The sequence below is a fragment of the Python bivittatus genome, unplaced genomic scaffold (genome assembly GCF_059951505.1).
Source record: "Python bivittatus isolate LINGU-HERP-01145 unplaced genomic scaffold, Pbiv_v1 ctg000010_np1212, whole genome shotgun sequence".
Classification (NCBI taxonomy): Eukaryota; Metazoa; Chordata; class Lepidosauria; order Squamata; family Pythonidae; genus Python; species Python bivittatus.
In genome coordinates this window covers 29,663-50,522 of record NW_028277029.1, presented here as the reverse complement: position 1 = coordinate 50,522, position 20,860 = coordinate 29,663, and the positions used below count along the sequence as shown (strand labels likewise).

General features: G+C 44.6%; 1 protein-coding gene across 1 annotated transcript in view; it reads left to right on the top strand.

The window, feature by feature from the left end:
- Positions 1 to 19,469, top strand: part of GALNT8 (polypeptide N-acetylgalactosaminyltransferase 8) — a 46,262-nt gene extending 26,793 nt beyond the window's left edge. Inside the window, exons 4-11 of the mRNA XM_088142763.1 lie at positions 259 to 442; positions 4,449 to 4,646; positions 5,325 to 5,439; positions 9,356 to 9,541; positions 12,022 to 12,159; positions 15,879 to 15,974; positions 17,593 to 17,760; positions 19,308 to 19,469. Of these exons, the coding sequence (XP_087998889.1) occupies positions 259 to 442; positions 4,449 to 4,646; positions 5,325 to 5,439; positions 9,356 to 9,541; positions 12,022 to 12,159; positions 15,879 to 15,974; positions 17,593 to 17,760; positions 19,308 to 19,469 (1,247 nt within the window). The remainder of the gene's footprint in view (positions 1 to 258; positions 443 to 4,448; positions 4,647 to 5,324; positions 5,440 to 9,355; positions 9,542 to 12,021; positions 12,160 to 15,878; positions 15,975 to 17,592; positions 17,761 to 19,307) is intronic.
- Positions 19,470 to 20,860: the final 1,391 nt, after the last annotated feature.

Genomic DNA, 20,860 nt, shown 5'->3' with positions numbered 1-20,860 from the left:
ATCCTCCATGGAGCACGCAAGCCCCACAACCACGTCAAGGTAGTGCCTCACTGGGGGCTGCTATTATTATTATTATTATTATTATTATTATTATTATTATTATTATTATTATTTTAGCAACCAATTATCTCTCAACACTGCTAAATAAAAAAGAGAGAATGAAAATTTTAACTGTGTATCCAAACTGGGATTTCCTCCTGTATTCTGGCATAAACATGTCAAATTAATATTTTTAAAATCTGTTACATTTTTTTTCAGAGGAACTGAAAGGTCCTTTGGAAGACTATATCGACAATGTCAACGTCAAACACCCTGGACTGCTGAAAATTGTAAGACATCGAGAAAGAAAAGGCCTCACAGAAGCTCGGATTTCTGGCTGGAAAGCAGCCCGTGCAGATGTGGTGGCTATTTTGGACGCACATATTGAAGTCAACTCTGAATGGTAAGCCCAGAACACCATCCACAGCCGGAGAGGAACTGAGCACCAGGCCCGTTTTCATTCACTGTCATGACAGGTTAGATTGGTCATAGCTTGGCTTATAACACATGTCTTTCCCCTGGAGCGCATCTAACACATACTTGCCTTTTCTTTATACTCATGGGTTTAGTCACGCTAAGATAAGGAAGGTGACTGTCACAATCCATACGGAGCCTACTTTTCTTGCGCGCTTAGAATATTACCTTTCCCCAAAGTGTACATCTTGAAATGGAGTTGTCAGTATGCTTCAACTCATCCTGAAGTTGGTAGTTCAAGATCTGAAGAGGGCATGAGTCTGTCTCGGTTTGCATATTGTGAGTGGAGGGAAAATCAATTGAATTTTAAGTGCTTCAGGATTCAATGTAGAAGAAAAAATTATTCACTGGCTTTCATACAAAAACATCAGGACTCTTACAGCTACTTCATATTTTGGCAGAATGGGAAGAACGTAGCAAGGATATTAATCTTACAAAATTTCAGCTGGGAACCTTCAAGAGTTTCACTGCAATAGATTTTTGATATAATTCCTCTGGAGCTCTGTGAAGAGATAGCTCAGCAGTTCATAACACTGATGGGATGAGATGAGTTGCTCAACCAGTCCCCAGATACAAGCATCTCCTTGAAGCTTTGCAAAACCTAGCTGTTGTCAGTCAGACTCTCCCTGCCATGGCAAGCCTGCTATGCTAGGTCCCAAACTTCAGAGATGCGTTGCTGTCCAGTCAGCTGAGCCCAGGGCCATCATGGCCCTACAAGCCCTAGATTAGCTTTTTAATTCAAGGGAATTCTCTTTGCTACAGCTCCCCAAGCATTGGCTTCTGGTCCCTCTTTGCTGCCTTGGGTCTTATTTTCTGGTGACCTGCCCTTGACTCTGCCCAATGCCGATTGCTTTGACTTGTTGCTACTCTAGGAATGACACCTTCCAATTCCCCTAACCTGTGCAACCCAGTGTGTGTAAGTAGTGTGTTGACAAAAAAGCCTGCAACCAACCTCTTACTGGTGTGGGGTGCAATTTACAGAATGGTTGTAGGTTTGTGTGCTAGGTCCTCCTGTATGAGAAAGGGCCACAAGCTCTTCCTTTTTCTTCTTCTTACTTAATATATGGTGATGATCCCTAAATCCCATGCACGTCAAGCACAGCAGTGGTGACTTCAAGGGGATGAACTAATCTAATGCAAGAAGGAATGCCTTCCTCTTACAATGAATGATGGAGCAGAATGCCATCTGTATACCTGGCTTCCTATCTCAAATTCCATAAGGGATTGAAATCTACATTCTTTTTTTTTAAAGGCAGTGAATCTAAGCCTTCTAAACGACTCAGCTAATTAGCAGGTGGCATGACCAAAATCCAGAATTTGGACCAAAGAGAAAGTGACCTCCTGTGGAATATAACTTCTGACTCTTTTGGTGGCTTCTGATTCATTTGGACTGAAAGGCCCAGATCCGAACACTGGGGCGGGCCTGACCCTCCGTCCTGCATTGTTCGGAACCCACTTGGGAGGACTGGAATGAGTGGAAAGTAGAAGGCCGCTGACTCAGCCCTGAATCCTATGAACAGAGACTGACTTTGCTTAGCCTCAGAAGAAACGAGGGAGGGGGTGACATTTTTATATTTTTCCTCTTGGGTTTTTTTTTTTTTGGTATTGATTTGTCCTATACTGTTACTTTTCATTTTGTTTAAGTCTGAACATATGAAGATGGGGAATTGTGTGTTGTTTAAAATTGTCTTCCACTTGCAGGCAAGCAAACAAATGCATACATGTATCTTTCTTAGGTACCCAAAGGCAGGTTTCAGCCGAATTCTAGGAAAAAATTCCTCAGTGGCAAGAGCTGCTCAATAAGGGAACCAGCTGCCTGTGAGATGCTGCCACTCATATTCCTGCATGGGGCTGAGGGTTTGGCTCCTGGCAGGCAAGGCTGCCTCCCAGTCTGGGATCATTACTCAGGCCAGACTACTTACACCCCACCTTTCTCCCCCAGGGCAGAACCCTCCTATACAGTATTTTATCCATGAATGCAAACAGTTATAACAATTGTTATAACTATAACAATTATGTATAAAAAATATTTTGCATAGGTCCCAAACAAGAGTATCACCTTCCCCAGTTCTGTGTCTCACAGAGTGGATGCTGGCAGGGACTTCATGTGGGAAAACAGCCAAACGACCCTTAGTATGAGGCCTTTTTCCAGTTCCCCAAAGTAAAATCTCCTGGCCATGTTTGGTCACACGTAGATCTTCACTTTTCAGCATTCCTGCCCCCCATTCATTCTTACTGACCCAGTTCAGAAGTCCTTTTTTCTCCCATTGTGAGAACCGCCCTGCTCAATTCCCAATAAAGTTGACTTCCTTGAGACTCAGATAAGTTCAAAGAAAAGTTCATTTATTGAGGAGAAGTGTACAGTCTCAAAAGCATTGCTGAAACTAAAAAGCCCAAGCATGCCAAACCTTTTCTTTCCCCTTCCGTTCACTCCCCACTTCCATCCCATAGACATTCTTGTTCTCTTGCTGGTCTCTCCTGGACTCACGCTGGTATGACCTTGGCATTCCTGGGACCAGATAACATAGCATCTGCGTCTAAAGGTTTTTCCTCCAGTCCCCCCCCCCCGCCCTTTCTTTGTAATGGCAGAACTGAAGCAAGCAAGCTAACAGATTAATTACTTGCAAGGTTTCTGACACCCGTAGACACAGAGCCCTTTCACAGATAATGTGTGACACTGGCCTAGCGAAAGGAGGAAGGGAGCAGTCACGTGAGCAGGAGCATGTGCTCTACAGCCATGCGCACAGAAAGACATGCACTGTTCGGAGCGGGCATAGCAGAAATAGAAGGGCGCATTGCCCTCAAGAAGGGTGACCTTATGTTCTACAGAGAAATATATGCACATGTAATTGACAGCCACGCTTTTTAAAAAAATGCCCTATTTGGAAGAGAGAGTATTTTGTATACCGTATTTCATGTAGAACAGTACAGAATAGTACCCTTGACTGTTCTTGCTTGACCACACGGCCCCGTCCGTGGCCTTTCCTTGGCAGCAGTAGGGAAGCTCTTTCCTCTTGTCTTCTTCTGGTAGTCATGGAGACGTGGCCTTCTGCTCAGGGATGGAATCGAGATCCAAGCATGCCAGGCAGAGGACTGCCTGGCCTCTGCTTCAACACCTCCAGCGAAGGGATGCCCGCTGTCTCCTGAAGAAATTGGTTCTACTGTCAAACTGCTTTTGCCGCTAAGCAAGTTTTTTAAGCCAAACAACAAAAACTTTCAATCAGAAGCTGCCGTTCCAACTGTGAATCCATCCAAATATGAAGTGGGTCTAACCCTGCTTAGTTTTCTGAGATTAGGCAAGACCATAGAGTTCATACGTTGGGTTTGCTTAATTCAGGAGCCTTTTTCTTGTTTGTGGAGGATCCCACTGTTGCCTTTAGTGTGACGGATATGAGAGACCGGAAGTCACACTGTTTTTTTACTGTTTTTTGACAGTCTAGAAACCTTCTGGGCAGGAGATAGGACTTGGCTTAAATGGGCCCACCATCTTCTGATCCCTGCTACTTGGCATTGCTATTGATCAGTGTACTGCAAGATGAACTCTGTCATGTTATATTGGATGAGAAGATTGCTTGCTGAAAGATTCTGTTAGAGAAAAAAAAGATTGAAAGAACCAGAGGTACAGCTATTGGTGAAGGCATTTTTTTTTTCTCATGAGGAATTAAGACTAATTAAAGTAGCACAGTGCCCAAAGGTGATTTATATACACTTTTTGGACAGACAAATGTAACTGAATCACCATCACAAAAGGAATGCGTCAAGCAGAAAACAAAAGGAACTTGACAGGGTTAGGATCAGCTTCTTCTTTCAGCAGGGAGGTACACTAGAAGCCTCATTGCAGGCAGGAAATTTCAGGCAAAAGGAAAAGAGAAAAAGAGCTCATTATTAAATGTATATGCCACCCGTTCCATGAACCCTTTTCTGCTTTAATGAAGGGCTGAACCAATTCTGTCTCGAATCAAGGAGGATCACACCGTTATCATATCTCCGGTGTTTGATAATATCCATTTTGATGATTTCCAACTAACTCAGTACGCAGAGGCTGCCGACGGATTTGACTGGGCTCTTTGGTGTCTCTACGAGTCAATACCAGAAGATTGGTACGCGCTGAAAGACCAAACAGCACCAATCCGGTAAGCGAGGAGAGAATTGCTTCGTGCTGCGCTGAAGCTTGTGCAGGTCAACTTTCCTTGAAAGAAAATAACTGGAAGCTTTTATTGCAGTTATTACTACTCTTACTACAAATGGTGCTGCAGGCTGGCAAGATGAAAATATTAGCTGGGCAATGCTGGAAGACTGTAAATCGTTTGTCAGGAAACAGCCCAGGCATGTCTTCAGTGAAGCAACTTGAGCCCTGGAGGTGATTTGACTTGCTTTACTGATGGAAAGAGGCTACCCGATTCAATTCAGCCAAGGCATTCACGTGGCCTCAAGCTTGGCCGGTGCTGTAGACAAAGCTCTTCTCAGACCAGGGTCGATGTTTGTGTCACACACGGCCGGCAAGCACTTAAAATCATGAATTCTTATTTTGTACTAATTGAAGAGTAATTTATGGCTTTGAAAGAACGAGAAAGCACAATCTTATTCCTATGTGTTACAGTATATTTTCATCATACTTCATACCTCTAAGCACACCAGTGTGTGTGTGTGTGTGTGTGTGAGAGAGAGAGAAAGAGAGAGAGCAAGATAGTGAAAATTCACTATAAGATCCAAAATTAGTAAAGTATCGGTATCCACTCCAAATTACATTATATATATGATAAATATTCATGAGTAAAAGCTGATGACTCTCTTTTCTTTCTTTATATTAGGAGTCCTTCTATAATGGGAATACTTGCTGCAGACAGAGAATTTTTGGGGAAGATCGGTGTTCTGGATGGTGGAATGCACATTTATGGAGGAGAAAATGTGGAATTGGGGATCAGGGTGAGACCTTTTATTCCCTTCCCTTTCTTTGGAACGGGCAGCCTTTGATCCAAAGACTTCATCTGGGCCATGGAAATTCCTGTTCCAGTCCAGAAGAAGTTTAGTCTGGCTGAACCCACCCCTAACCTAAGGATCACCCCTGCATTGCCATCTAGCCTTTCCCTTCTTGACCCCAATCCTCTACCGCAAGACAAAGAGAAAAGCTCTTCTTTTTGTCCATCTTGTATATGCCTGAATTCCGTTGACTGAAATAATGCCCAATCCTCTAGTGAATCAAGATGACACATGTTGGTTACCTTTCTAAGGCCAGAGTCAGACCTGCTCTTAAACTCTCTGGTTCAGATTCACACACCACCTTTTCCTACAGCAGCTCAGCTGAGTAAACTTACTGACCATATTTCCATTCTGTGGACTCTGAAAAAGATCCCTCTAGAGGCATATTCAGCCAGGCCAGGTAAGAGTCTGAACAAAGAAACTCGAGTGGCATGGCACTAACATGCACAGGTCAGCATAGGTGCACAACTGATTGCATGCCAGCGATAAAAGTGAAAGCCCCAACTGAGGGCCACAGTGGCAGGGGTGTGGATTCAATCCCTGGCACTTCTGAAAGCAGGATTTGACTTCCTACGAATTCTTTGGAGGGGTTGCCAGGTAGCTCTGCTGTGATCAGCCAGCTCAGGAAGGCTTCCTCTGGACTACACCAAGCCTGGCATTAGGGCGCTGCATACCTACAAAGCCTAGAGCAGCATTCAGAAGAACCAGCGATTGGAAAACACTGCAAGGAGGACCACGATGACTGTGCTCTTAGTTTCTCTGCAGTACAAAAGGATTGTGCCATCTTTTCTGTTGCCCAAGTGGAGAGAGAAAGGAAAGGGAGTCAATGTTTGCTGATCAACGCCATACTAGTAGCAAATGTTAATCTTTCAGAGAAAGGCATTCCAATGAGAAACCACCAGATCAATTACTTTCTGCCTGCAGCGATTGGAATTAGATTAGAATTTTGTAAGAGTTTGCTACTAGATAATAAAGCAAAAGCCAAACAAACAAAAACCCTTAAAATTCAAATCAGTGTCCAAACAGAGCATTGCAAGGGCTGTGTGTTAGAATTTTAGCACAGATCCCCCTACAGATCCCCCTATAATTAACTGATCAGCCATCCTTCAGAAATACATGCTTTTAAGATCTGCTCAGCTAAAGTGTACTTATAGGTGCACAGATGATCTATGGAGATTCAATTTTAAAGTATGATGAAAATAAATGCAAATATAATAAATGGACATATATGTGTTTAATTAGATTCTTGAGAAGAATTTAGTCAAAAGCTTTATGTAGTTATTATTAATAACCAACTGGATCTTTGCTCGATAGTTTAGCCTGAGATAAGCACCATTTTTAAATACCACTTTTGTTGGTTTGCTTGTCTGAATGTGAGTGGTCTGTATAAGTGTGTTGGAAAGATTTAAGAGGAGGGAGGTCAACATGAATGGGTTGTCAGTTTGCTCACTCTGTTGGACAGTATTACAATACTTGGTTTTTAATGTATTTTTGTTGTTTTGCTTTGTTATCACTACAGTACAGTGCAGTTCGGTTATGTTTATTATATCGTTCCTGACATTATTATTGGTTATTCTGGTTCTGGCTATTGTGGCAAGTTAAACTGCTGCTGCTGCTGCTGCTGACAGTGTGCAGGAGACAGTCTCCGTGCAAATGGGGGAGGTACGTTGACTGGTTGCGTTGGTAGATGACCTCTGCTGGAACTTGGATGGGGGGCTGCGCCCTTTCTGGTCCTACCTGCTCTTTGAGTGGCCTTCAGTACCATGGGCCGTGGTATCCTCCTGGACTGTCAGCCTTGCGAGGTAATCCAGACAAGAAGCACGCCCAGAAGTAGTGCCTCTGCCTTCATTGTAAGGCTGCATTAACAGAATCTTGCAAGTCTGAAAGTACATTTCTCCTCCCTCATCTTTACAGTCCAAAAAACTAGGGAGGGTCCCTTCTGAGATGTTTGCCATGCCCTCGTTCCTTCTGTGGGCTCAGCTGCCTCTTGTCTGACCACTGCCCAGTCTGCAGCTCTTCCTCCTGTCTCCCAAGGCCATTCCCACAGACCACTACATGGACTGTCTGCAAGAGTTGGGGTGGGAGGCCGTGGTTTACAGTGGTTCCACTCCTGCCTTAGCAAGCAATGCCAGTCTTTGGTGCCTGGGGAAGAGAGGTCATCTCAGTGACCCCTTGTAAGTGGGGGGGGCATCAGAGATTAGTTCTCTCCTTCCTATTGTTTAACACTCATATGAAGCTGCTGGGAGAGGTCCTTTGTTGGTTTCAAACTATCACCAATACATTGATGACACCTAACTTTATATCAGTTCCCTGAGCCTTAAAGGTGACGCTGTAGTAGTCTTGTTCCAACGTCTGAAGGCTGTAGGGGGAAGGGGTGGAACAAATCAGGCAGGAATTAAGCTCAAGCAAAATGGACTTTATGTTTGGTCATCAAGATGCGCAGCCAGTTCCACTCTTGCCTCTCAGTGGGGTAGTGCTGCCCCGGAGAGAGCAGGCCCAGGACCTGGGATCCTCTTGGACCCAAAACTGCTGCTGGATATGCAGATAGAGGCTATGGCTGGCTGTGGCCTGGAGAGCTTTTTCCAAGCTTTGGCTGGTGTGCCAGTTGTGGCCCTGTGTGGATCACAAGGTTCTTGCAGTGGTAACTCATGGCCTCATCAGTCCCTACGAGAGTACTACAATGCACTCTATATGGGGCTGTCTGGAGATTGCAATTGGTACAAAATTCTTCAGCCCAGTTGTTGGTGGGTGTTGCTCACTAAGAGCACATGACACCTGTGCTTCAGACTCTACACTGATTGCCATTAGGTTTCTGGATAAAATTCAGAGTTTCAAAATCTTAACCTACAAAGCCCTATGTGGTTCGGCCCTAGATATGTGCAAGCCTACCTCTACTTACTGAATTTGCCCATTTGGCATGTTTTTCCTGGGAGAAGCTCCTGTTATGTCCCACTTTTGCGAGGTAAGGAATGAAGGCCAGGAGATACGGTTTCTCGGCCCCTGCTCTGGCCTTATGGAATAGTCTCCGTTTGGAATGAAGGAATCCTTTTTAACATTGTGGAACTTGCTTAAGAGAGGCTCTTGGGGATTAGCTGTCACCAGGTCTTCATTTCAGTTTAACTGCTGTGTTTCCTTTTTGTCTTATATTTTAGTCGGATCCTTCTTCTCCTTCTCGTTCTTCCTCACTGTTGTTGATTTTGGTTTTAAGGCTTACCAGGAACCTTTTAACTGATTGTATATTTTTATTGGATTGCTGTAACTGCCATTGCTTTGGAGGTACACAAACAGAATGAATAAATGAATAAGTAAACAGATAAAAAATATTGCAGACATGGGCCAAAGCCTTCAACAAACAATGCGATCCCTATCTTGATGGTGACAATAGAGCTGAATGCAAAGTAAAAGAACCCCAGAGTAAAAGTTCTTTTTTGAATTGAGGTAGGATAGAAATATGCTTAATAAATAAATAAATAAATGGAGAGCAGATCGTTCATGGAGCCAGGACTCCATGGCTCTGTGCAAGAAGGAGGAGCATAAGACAAAGACGAGGGCAAGCGGCCTTGATGGAAGGCAGCAGGGGAAGGTTGCAAAGGAGGCAGTGCGGTTTTGAACTTGACTGGCTGGGGTTGAGGCGGGCTGTGAATCTGGGTGGCTTTTTCTCAAGCTAAGTGTGGGGGTGTTTGTTTGGGTCAAGGGAGAGAGGTTTACAGGTGCAGGTCTTGTAAGTCTGCCTGGTGCATAGAGCTCCTTTCCTCAGGTGCCAGCTCGCTCCCAGCCAAGACTCTTGAGAGGGAAGAGCCATAGGTCTTGCAGTTGCTCTTATGGAAAAAGTGAAGACTGTATTCCTATTTTATAACTACAGGCTTGGCAGTGTGGAGGGAGAGTTGAAGTCTTGCCATGTTCAAGGATTGCACACCTGGAGCGAGCACACAAGCCCTATTTACTGGATTTGTCCCTTGCTATGAAGAGAAATGCGTTACGTGTAGCAGAAGTGTGGATGGACGAGTATAAATCCATGGTCTACTACGCCTGGAATATACCTCTTGAGGTTACTGGCAAATTTTATCTAAGTAACAAGTATTGTGGCTGAGCCTGAAATTAAGAGGCAGAGACAGAAAAAGGGTTAAAATAGGGCCACAGCTTTGTTGATTGAACTAACAAAAGTTCAACAGAAAATTCTCCTTTCCCTCTTAGTTGTCTGCCCGATAGATAATTCCAAGGTCAGGAGCTGAGGGTTAACCAAGGATTGTTTATCCTCACCCTCCAATCAAAATTTTGAGGGAACCCCACCCCCCATCCTAAGTCACATCTTGTGGAAACCCAGGACCCAAAGGAAGATTCTTCTCACACAGAGCTCCACATCGTAGCTGACAGGCCCAGGGAATTCCTGCTCACTCTAGGGCATATCTAAGTAGTTACTGTACAGGGAGTCCTTAACTTATGACCACAACTGGGACTGGAATTTCCATCAATAAGTGATGCAGTCATAAAGCGAGATGTCACATGACCACATCACTTAGCAACTGCAATCCTGACACTCCCATTGCTGTTGTTAACTGAGAATTGCCCTGGTCATCTCTCGGTTAGACTATTGCAATGCGCTCTACATGGGGCTACCCTTGAAGAGTATCCGGAAGCTACAGCTGGTTCAAAATGTGGCTGCGTGGATGATATTAGGTGCTCCAAGGTTGACACATGTAACATCTTTGCTGCGGGAGCTGCATTGGGTGCCGGTTTGCTTCTGGGTCCAATTCAAGGTGTGGGTTATTACCTTTAAAGCCCTACATGGCGTGGTCCAGGTTACCTGAGGGACTGTCTCACCCCCATCATATCAACCCACCCCACCCAGTCAGGCAGAGAGGGCAGTTGCGGACCCTGTCAGTGAGAGAAGGTTGGCTGGTGGGGTGCAGGAGGAGAGCCTTCTCTGCTGTGGCCCCTGCCCTTTGGAATATTCTCCCCCCAGAGGTGCGGCAGGCCCCTACCCTCCCAGCTTTCTGGAAAGGATTAAAGACCTGCCTCTGCCAGCTTGTATGGGGCGATAGAAGCTCTAGTTGTCCCTGGAGGTGGTTAATGCCCTGATGACGCTCCCCGAGTTATTCGCCAATTCTCCATCATTCTTGGAATTTATTTATTATTAAGGTTGTTTTTATATAGTATTTTAATTGATTTTATGTCTGCTGTAAACTGCCCAGAGTCATTTCAATGAGATGGGTGGTGACAATCGGTTATGTAAATAAATATTAAATAAATAAATAAATTGCAGGTCGTTTAGCAAGTACCGACCCCTATCCAAGCCCTTCTGGGCTTGGTCCCTCCCTCCCCAAGCCTCAGTAAGATAAGGGACTACCTCCAACTCTCCCACCCTTGTATCTGCCCCCCATCTCTGCCCTTTTGGCCGCCCTGCACCCTGCTTTGCGGGGCGGCAAGCAGCCGCAGAACCACGCAGCTCTGGAGCTGCTTGCCATACCCCAGGAAGCTGCAGCTGCCCCAACCCAGTCCCAGCCGCAGTCGCCCTCGCCACCTGCACTCCAAGACCCCTTCCGCCCTGTGCTCTGCCGGCCCAGCTGACCTTGGCCGTCTTCTTGCTCCTGCTGCTGGCGAGGTGTGCCCGGCCTGGCTGCTGGGCTGGGCTGGGGCTGGGCTTCGTGCTGCGGGGGGGGGGGGGGAGCCAAAAGCAGCCCCAGAGCCATGGCACGCCAAAAAGCCGCTTTGCAAAAAGCTCCTGGGCGGGGTGGGGCTTCGCATTGCAAAGAAAAAAAAAAAGCCAAAAGCAGCCCCTGAGCTGCAGTGCACCAAAATGCCCCTTTGCTTCCCGTGGGGGTGCTGCAACAGCTGTAACTTTGAGCATGGGTCATAAGTCCCTTCATTCAGAGCTGTCGTAACTTTGAACGGTCGCTGAACAAGTGGTCGAAAGTCAAGGACTACCTGTACTCATCCAAATATGGAGAACAGCAGAAGAAGCTTAACAAAGATCTTGGCAGTGTGGAAAGGCCTGGTATGAGGGAAAGTTGCAGGAATAATATGTACTGATTTCAGTCAAATGATCCCCTATGATATTCTGGTTGAGTATGACTAGATGGCATGCAAATAACTTGAAGAAAAATGGGTCTTCAAATTAACTTTTCAAATGGTTCAAATTTTATAATAGGTTACCTTTTTCATAATAAAATGCACTAGTTATTTATAGGTTACCTTTTTCATAATAAAATGCACTAGTTATTTTGGGTAGGGACGGGCAATATGCAGTTCCCTGGATGCTGTTGAATCAATTCAACCAACGTGGCAAACAGCGAAGCTCTCCTGAGCTGGAGGCTGCGACAGCTGGAGGGCCACAAACCCTCCCCTCCCTCTGAACAACCCTCTGTTGCCACTGAAATTAAGTCACCAAGGATGTGGTCAGTGTCTGAATAGGAAAGCAGAAAGACCCCAAAGCTTTCTCCAAGGCTTCCTTTTCAAACTTCTCTAAACATAAATTTAAATGAAATATATATTTGCCATATGTATGAAACTGATACCCTACTTTTTCAGAATTCTGGGATAGATTACGGAGATGTTTCTTCTAGAAAAGAACTAAGGAAGAGGCTGAACTGCAAAAGCTTTGATTGGTACATCAAAAATGTGTATCCTAACTTGGTCCCTCAGATTACCATTGTAGGCTATGGAACAGTAAGTAAAAGCGGGTGAGATGATATATTGTCTGCTTCGGGGGCACTCAATCGACTCTTTATTACGGCCAACGACCAGCATAAGGAGGGTGGGGTACAGTCAATTAGAAAGCATAGGAAATACCTCAGAGTCTAAAATAATAACAGTTATAATTATGAAAAGCGAAAAGATATAAAACAGAAAGTACAGTATCTATCTAAAAGGAATCTAAAAGGAGGGCTGGGAGCATTCGATGGATGTAAGGGAGCCTAAAGGTTAGCCTGTGGCAGACTGTATCTGAAGGGCATTATTTTAATATATGATTTTATATTCTATATATATATTTCACATGGTGTATAAGCATGCATGTAGTGGTGCACTCTATCTTACTTAGAAAGGGTTAACTTGCTTTGTAAAGAGCACAGCGTTTCTTTCCCCCCCACCTTATCTCTTTGTTGAATGCCTGATTGTCTTCGAAGAAGCAATTAGCTTGGTACAAGCTTGGTAAAAGTTGCAAAGACAGGGGCCCTGCATTCCAGAGAGAGATAAGGAGGTAGGCATTTCTTTGGTGACAAGAGAAGAGAGTTGAGCTAACTTTCTTTCTGAGATCTACCTTTACTCCTCCCTAGACCATCCCTGTATTTCCTTGTATGGACATGAGGGGATGTACGATCTGATTACATTTGTAAATGCCTATAAAATCTCTGTTGTTTGCTTTGCAAGGGGTGGTTCTCCTCAACACCTTGCCACGGTGTTGACTGAGCCATCCAGAATGTTTCTTGGCCAATAAAACTTCTGTTAGCTAAAAAGCCTCGTCTCAAGTTCTATCTGGCTCTTGGAACTTGGGTAAACAAATGAACAAAGGCGTGTGCCTAACATATCTATCAAATTACAGAGCGCTCTAGTATGATGAACTAGACGCTCGTTAAGACTGGTTTGTGGCACAGGTCATCCTCTGATGAATTTTAATCACTGCTGCGCAGAACCTGGCAACTTTATATGTTGTAGCAGGGTCGGAATCTGAAAGCAGCAGGGTGCTTCTGGGGCAAACAGCACATAACTTCATTTGAGCCCCCCCCTTTTTTTTTTTGCCTTAAAGGCTCTGCCAAGCTGGCTAGCTTGCTTGCTTTATTTATATATTTAGATTTATTTCAGTTAATATGGCCACCAAAGCATCTCTGAGTGGCAAACAAATGTAAAAAACTACAATGTAAGTACTAATAACAAAACGAATCAAATGTAATCAAAACCAAATAGCTCCAAACAATAAACACCCGCAGACTCCATGCAAATGTGTTTGTGTGTTCTGTGTGCACACTTGAATGATTACTTAAATCTGCAATTTGTTTATTTGTTTCTGGAGTTCTTGGTGCTCTCTGAGCTTGGTTGATTGCTTGCAGGTATTTCATTACCCAACCAGGTAAATAAGTGTGTGTGTGTGTGTGTGTATTTTGTATACTTGTATTGCATGCACAGAAAGAAACCTCTAACAAAAACAAGTCCCAAAGCCAAAAAGGCAGCCCAAGTCGCCGTCGGTGCTGGAATGCTCTACGTGTCACAATATTAAAACGGCCTTGCAAGAGACTAAAACCTTGGAGCTCCGCCCTCTCGAGAGGGGGCAGGCTGTTGTATGGGGGGCCCTTCATGGAGAAAGACCTCCGCTAGGCTCTCGTCATCCCTTCTCCTCTCTCAGGTAGAGCCTGGCTGGGAGAGATGATCCTGCAGCCATGTCCTGAGGGCCCTTTAGGCTAATGAGCTCAACGCTTTGAGCTGGCCCAGAGACTGCAGCGTTGATGTCAATGGTTGAGACTTTCTCCCCTCTATAAGCAAGCGAATCGCAGCTACTGAGTTGCCTCCAAAGACTGCTCCATGTAGAGTGTGTGGCAGTAGTCTAACAGAATCCTGTCCCTGCTAGCATGTACACACTCAGGCAAGAAAGGTCAGGTTAATTTTTCATGGATAAGGGCAAGACAGAAGGAAGCAGCGCCCTCTTTTTCTAGGCCTTGGCATCAAATGAAACAGTAACAGAGATGAATTCCTGTTCCTTTCTACGGTGGTATTGTATTTGTTATCCATATTTTATTTATACCATTTATTTACTGTAAACTTCTTTGAGCTTTTTTTAAGGAAAGCAGTATACAAATGTTTAAAATCGAGTGATCACTTTTCTAGTTTATATACAAAAGGAATACAGGTAGTCCTCACTTAGCTACCACAAGTGGGACCAGCAACTCTGACACTAAGTGATGTGGTTATTAAGCAAGACATCATGTGACTGTGACAGGCTTATGGGCTTACGGCCTCACTTCTGCCACAGTCGTTAAGCAAATCACCCATGGTCATTAAGTGAGACATCGCATGATCACGACTTGCGATTTCACTGCCAGCTGCTCCATTTACTGTTTGTCAGAAGCCAGCTGTGAAGCTTGCAAATGGCGATCATGTGATCCCAGGGATGCTGCGACAGTCATAAGTGCGAGTCGCAGTCATAAAGTTACTTTTTCAGTGCCGTCGTAACTTTAAATGGTCACTAAACAGGGCAGTCATTACATGAGGACTACCTGTAAAGCAACCGTAGCTGATAGAAGCAGCCATGCCAAGGAAAGCCTCGTATTCTGAATGCAGAAACTTAGAAAGGTTGTGTTCCTTAAGTGGGAAAACGACCTGACTTGCCCCCAATGAAGACCTATTCCCTCTGCTCCCAGCATTTCCCCTTCATTGAGCCAACCCTCAGGCTGCCAGGTTCTGGGAATTTTGTTCAGGAACACTATTCACATGTTGGAATTTCCAAAAAATACCTTATACCTCCCTATATTTTTGGGAGATACATCCATTTTTGTCATATATGTCAATTTATTTTAAAAAATGCCCACAAAATCAGGTAAGAGGCATATTACCTAGAACACATCAGAGAAAAGTGGAGGTGGGGGACAGGAAAGGTTTCTTTGTACAATGCCTATTCATCTCATATTTGCTGGGCTTGATATCCCCAGAAGCGTCAACTTTGTCTAAGAATGTAATCTGGCTACCACGCATTTTTAAAAAGGGCTGTGCAATTTACTTATTTTTTTTTTAAAATCTAAAGTTAGAAGCGCTTAACGCAGACATACACAGAGGATAGGACTTTAACCGATATCCGATATGCTTCATAAAGTATTACTATTTTTGGAAAGCTCCAATTCTGAGAAATAGAATAAAAATATTTTTATTGATTTCTAGTGATATTCAGTGGGAAATAAAAAGATTGAAGTTCAAGCTTTGAAGCTGAAGCAGTGATTCTGAGTTTCGTGGAGGAAAAGTAGACTATTTTACAAACCTTTAAATTGGAGTCTCAAATCTAATATTACACTTTAAGCTATCTATTGAATGAAATTGAATTGAATTAAACTGAATGGGGGAAAAAAACCCCTAAAACATCAGTGTGAACTTTCCTTATGAATAAATGCTATATTAAACACTCAAAATGTCCTAACATTCTTTGAAAAGCACATTTTGGGATTTCACTGGGAGGTCTATGAAATGCACATATGATGAACTGTGGAATTGTGTTTCTGGAGCACAAGAAAACTATTTGTGACCTGCAGTATTTCATGAAGGGTTTGTTCTTTTGTTGAAAGTAAGCAAGCAAGGGAGAGGTTTAAAGGTTTTATCATGTCCTGCTTCATCACACTGATCCTTACTTGCATGCTCAATGGACTTGGAACTGTAAATCCAACTCTTCACTCTTTCATATCTTGCAGATGAAAAACACATTAAGTGAGAACCACTGCATAGATCAAGGACCAGTTCCTGGGAACACTCCCATCATGTACAATTGCCATGGATATAGTCCGCAGGTAAGTCACCAATACATTCTCTCTGGTCTGAGTCTGCTAAACAGTGGAGAAAATAACAATTTCATCTTTGGTTGACACTTCAACCAAAGACACTTCTTTCTTTCTTACATGACCGAAGACTCTTGGGGCAGATTTCAGGGCCCGATTCGTTACTCCTAGGTACGTTGCTTTGAAGACCTCATGAAAGGGATCTCTGTACAATGTCACTGTGCTTTGGAACAGAAGGTGAACGCTTTCCTGTTGTTTCAGGAGTCCTCTGGGGAACGGTTGGCGGAGGGTTACTTGCTAATGACCAGAATGTCCTGCATCACTGCAGCATCTTCTCCCTTCCAGTTCCCTTGTTCAGAGGCAATGAATATTGCAAATGAAGCAAATGATCGAGCGATTCCTCTAAAACATAGCCTGTGTTGAATTACAAATATTTAGGATATTACATAGGTAGAAATTTGTTTTAAAGAACAATCCATAAGATTGCTTACATCAATTAAATTAGTGTAATTATTTTATATATAAGTGCAATTAATAATCATAGTTAATTGTAATTAATTAGTACAATTAATTGCACTTTAGTGCAATTGAAGTTAAATAACAACACAGCCTCATGAAGACAGCAGTAAAAGTATATATGACCAGAGTCCGGCAGCCATCGCTTCCTCTGAAATAAGTTGCATGGCTGTTGTGGCCAAGAAGGTGGATCTTAGAAGGGAAGGCCACTGACAAGGCATTGCAGTGTGAAGGTGGCCAGGGTTTTCTTGCCTAGGAGCTTGCAAAGCAACCGGAGTAGCTCTGGGGAACACGGCTGCCACCTAGGACTCAGGTCCACTCCAGGATAGCTTCCAGTTTGGGGCAGGGGACTATGCAAATACCCTTGTACAGTAGGTGTGTCCACCAGTGTATCCTGACACTCAAAGCATGCTTTCCTCCTGGGCTGGAGGGAAAAGCCAGGTCTTAGTTGCTCTCCTGAAACCCAGGAGGGAAGAAGCAGGGCAGATGTCTAGGGAGGGAGGGAACTCCAAATGCCCATTGCCTGGCTCCTGTCAGATGGCACTCTCGGGGAAACAGGAACTGGAGAGAGTTGAACCTGTGGCGACTGAGAAGAAGGCCAGATGAATACGAACAAAGGCAGTTCCTAGATAACCTAATTGCCATCTAGGGCACAGGCGGGCAGTCCTTTTTAGCTGGGGGAACTGCATCTCCTATGAGGCACAGGAAGCCCTTGGGTGTTGCAATAATGCCTTCAGATGGGATTACCTCCCCCACCCTGCCAATATTTGGCCTTCTTTCAGGTGATTTTTGGGGTTCAGGGAGCTTTTAAAGGTGAAAATGGGAAACATCCCTCAGGTATTGCACTCCCATTCCTACCCTGGTTTTGCAATCCATATCTGAAATCACACCCCTGAAAATTAGCCATTTTGGTGGCTTGATGCCAGTGTGCTTTGTGGGCCATAAATGGAGTGGGTGGAGGTTTCATGGTCCTGAACTTGTATATGGCTAAGCCCAGGCCCTGGTTTGATAACCAGGTGCTCTTCAGAATTTGATGAAAAGGAAAAATAGAACTCCTATTATTGATATTTGCTGTAGCACAATACAGATGAAAACTATACCCAATTATTTTCAGCACATGTTCTATCATAGCACTGGAGAGCTCTTTGTGGGAGGTTTACGATCTCGGCGCAACACAGTTGATAGATGCTTGACAGACTCTGGAAAAGGACAGCTGCCAGTTATAGAGCAATGTGATGAAGCCACGAGAAAAGAACAGAATATGCACTGGGATTTCATACAGGTAAGCTTTTAATTTAATACTCTATGAATACAAGGCACCTCAGAATAAAGAAGTAAGCCCTTGATTTGTCATGTGTGTCTCCAGTTCTTGCATGGCTTAAGAAGACCTTATGTTCTTAGGGCATTCACAGCAGACATGTTAAAATGGCCCATTCTGTTTTGCAGTCTGTATGAGCAGAAAAGTCTTCTGATCCACTGGGTTTTTGAAAAAGAGATCCATGTCATGCAGGGAGGGTAATGAGGAGCTGAGGGGTCAGTGTCTGAGAGGCCAGGTGTAGGGAAGCCAGAAGCCTTAGGATATGATGGATGGGAGAGATTTGGCCATCCTGAAGTTGGGGTTCAAGGGGAAGAGGCTGAGGACAACCCGGTCAGTAATGAAAAAGTGCAGTGGGCAGGGAGGGAGGAGTGGTTCTCTGGGGAGGGGCTGGTGGGAGATCTTAAGCAACTGCAGATGGCTGAGAACAGGAGAGGAAGCACAGGCGGGTGTGTTGGGGTGGGGAGAGCAGGTTTTTCAGATCTCCCTCTCTCACAAACAATATGGGCTTTGAGTATGCTCTGCCAGAGAAAGTAGGAAGCTTGTGGATTTTGCCCAGTAGTTGCTTGTGCCTAATGGAATCCATTTCAATACAGCCTCAAATCTGCTCTCATAGAAATATACAGCCGATTCCTCAGTCAGAGGCCCTGGAAGTGCCTGGATCAGTGATGCTTATGTTGCCCCTGCAACTTCTAAATAATGAATCTGTTGCTGTGGTGGAAGTTCCAAAACATCAGCAAATAAATCAATATATACATAATATTACGGGAGACAAAAATCTGCTCTTCAGGGCATCTTGTATGCTGCATATACTCCCTAGCCGGTGGGATGCAAGCAGCACTGGCTTGCAAGGTGGGGTCTAGATCCCTCACTTGCACAGAAGAGCATGAGCATCCTTGGGGTGAAGCTGAGCCTTCATTGCACTTGTGGTGTACTGGCCAAAATGTGTCCAAACAAACTGGTACTGATTTCCTTACTGTGGGCAGGGAAGCTGGATGGGGCCCATGGGGTACTAATTCTGGTGAGCCACACTAGACCTTATCTATCTTCCTGACAGTAAGAGCACACAGCAGTCTGCCTGGAGCAGAGGAGGACCCCCTCCTGGAGGTTTTCAAACAAGGGCTGGAGGGTCACCTGTCAGAGATGGTGGAGTGTTGACCAGAGTGGACAGGAGGATTAGGTGACCCGCCAAGGTTCCTTCCAACTCATCCTTTCTATAAGAATGGGCACCCCTCTCTCACCCATACTGAGGGCAGTAGCAAAAATGCTTCTCTATCACTAAGCTTTTGATTGTTAACTGCACTCATTATATTGTACTGGTAATTGTAATTGCATTTATGTTATACTTTATAGTTTAATTGTTTACATAGCTCTACATAGTTACAAGCTATCTGAAGTGTTCACACAAAGTAAAGACGGTATACATTCAATAATAAATAAAATGTATTGTTACAGGCACTGAATTCAATGATGTTCCTATAATTTTATTAATATTACTGTTGTTTTTATTCTAGGGATCATCTATAATCAACAGGAAAACCAAAAGGTGTCTTGAAATTGTGAAATATCATGGATCTCCCTATTATACTCTAGTTATGCAAAACTGCACAGGTCAAAAATGGTTTATTCAACATATTGTGAAGCAATGGGGACAGCAGGAAAAGGGGGGTGGGTAAATCAACTCAAAAGGAGGCTGCAGCGTGGCAGAAACTAATGGGAATCGTCTGGCATTTCTCAGTCGGGAATACATTAGAAGATTGTTACCTTACTTTTGATTCTGGTGTGTGATTAGCTTTTCAACTGTGTGTGTTGTATATATTGCAGCCTTAAGAATGCACCTGCTGCCACAGAGTCTGGGGGATCAGGAGCATTTTAACAGGGGTGGGAAGACGTACTAAAGAGGGAATGATATATATTCACTCATGAGGTGCAGTAATGGCCACCAGCCTTGGTGGCTTTAGATGGAAGCCCCTCCCATGGTGGAGCTGTGTGGAGCCCTTTCTTTTTCATTCTTCTGCTGATCATCGGAGGAGGACGGTCCTCCCCCCTCACTCAGAAGGTCCTGGAGGTCCATCTTCCCCAAAATGGCACAAGCTGGAGGAATACTTTCAGTGGTCATGGCTGAATGAACTTTTGTGGTTGTGAATGAACTGAGAAATCTGGAGGAGAGACGCCTTTTGTTCTGCATTCATGCAGCAGAATCAACCCAGAACACAAGGCTGCTGGATCCAGGCCTCCTGCTCCTGCTGCCTGGGTGCTGAGTGCAGGTCCTGCTCTGCCACCATCACCTGTTCTTGAGTAGGGAAGGGCCCTTTCCCCTGGGCTCCCAGGACAGGGCTTTTGAAGGAAGGCTCCACTTTGCCCTTTTAACTGGGGCTACCAGTTCTAAGCTGTTCCAGAGTGGAGTGCCAGGAGTAATGAGGAATAAAGGATTTTAAGAAATGCAACAAAAAAGGCAGGGGAATAGGATAATTGCACTGAGCCATACTAGTGCTGGTCATGAGTAACCTGAGAACAGAAGAGCAAAAGAAGGTAGGTGGATAGAAAAATAGGTGCAAAGATAAAGCCACATAACAGAGCAAAGCAGTACGAAAAGAAACTTGGGGGCTGTGCGGAATCAGAGGGGGAGGAAGCGTCTGCGACTCAGTTCTGCCAAGACTGAGTGGTTGTGGGTGTTTGGGTCGCCTGGGACTGGGGATATTCCATCACTGACCTTGGATAGGGTGGCACTTCCACATTCAAGGGTGCTGAACAACTTGGGGTCTTCCTGGACTCTCAGTTCCTGCTCAATGAGCACATGGCAGCTGTGGCCAGGAACGCTTTTGCCCAGCTTCATCTGGTGCACCAGTTGCGCCCTTTCCTAGATCGGTGGGGGGGAGGAGGGCTTCAGACAGTCACTCAAGCCCTGGTCACCTCATGGATTGACTACTGCAATGCACTGTACATGGGGCTGCCCACGAAGACTGACCCGGAAGCTTCAGCTGGTCCAGAATGCAGCGGCGCGAGCACTGATGGGCATGCCTCAGTAAGCCCACATAACTCCTCCGCTTCATGAACTGCACTGGAT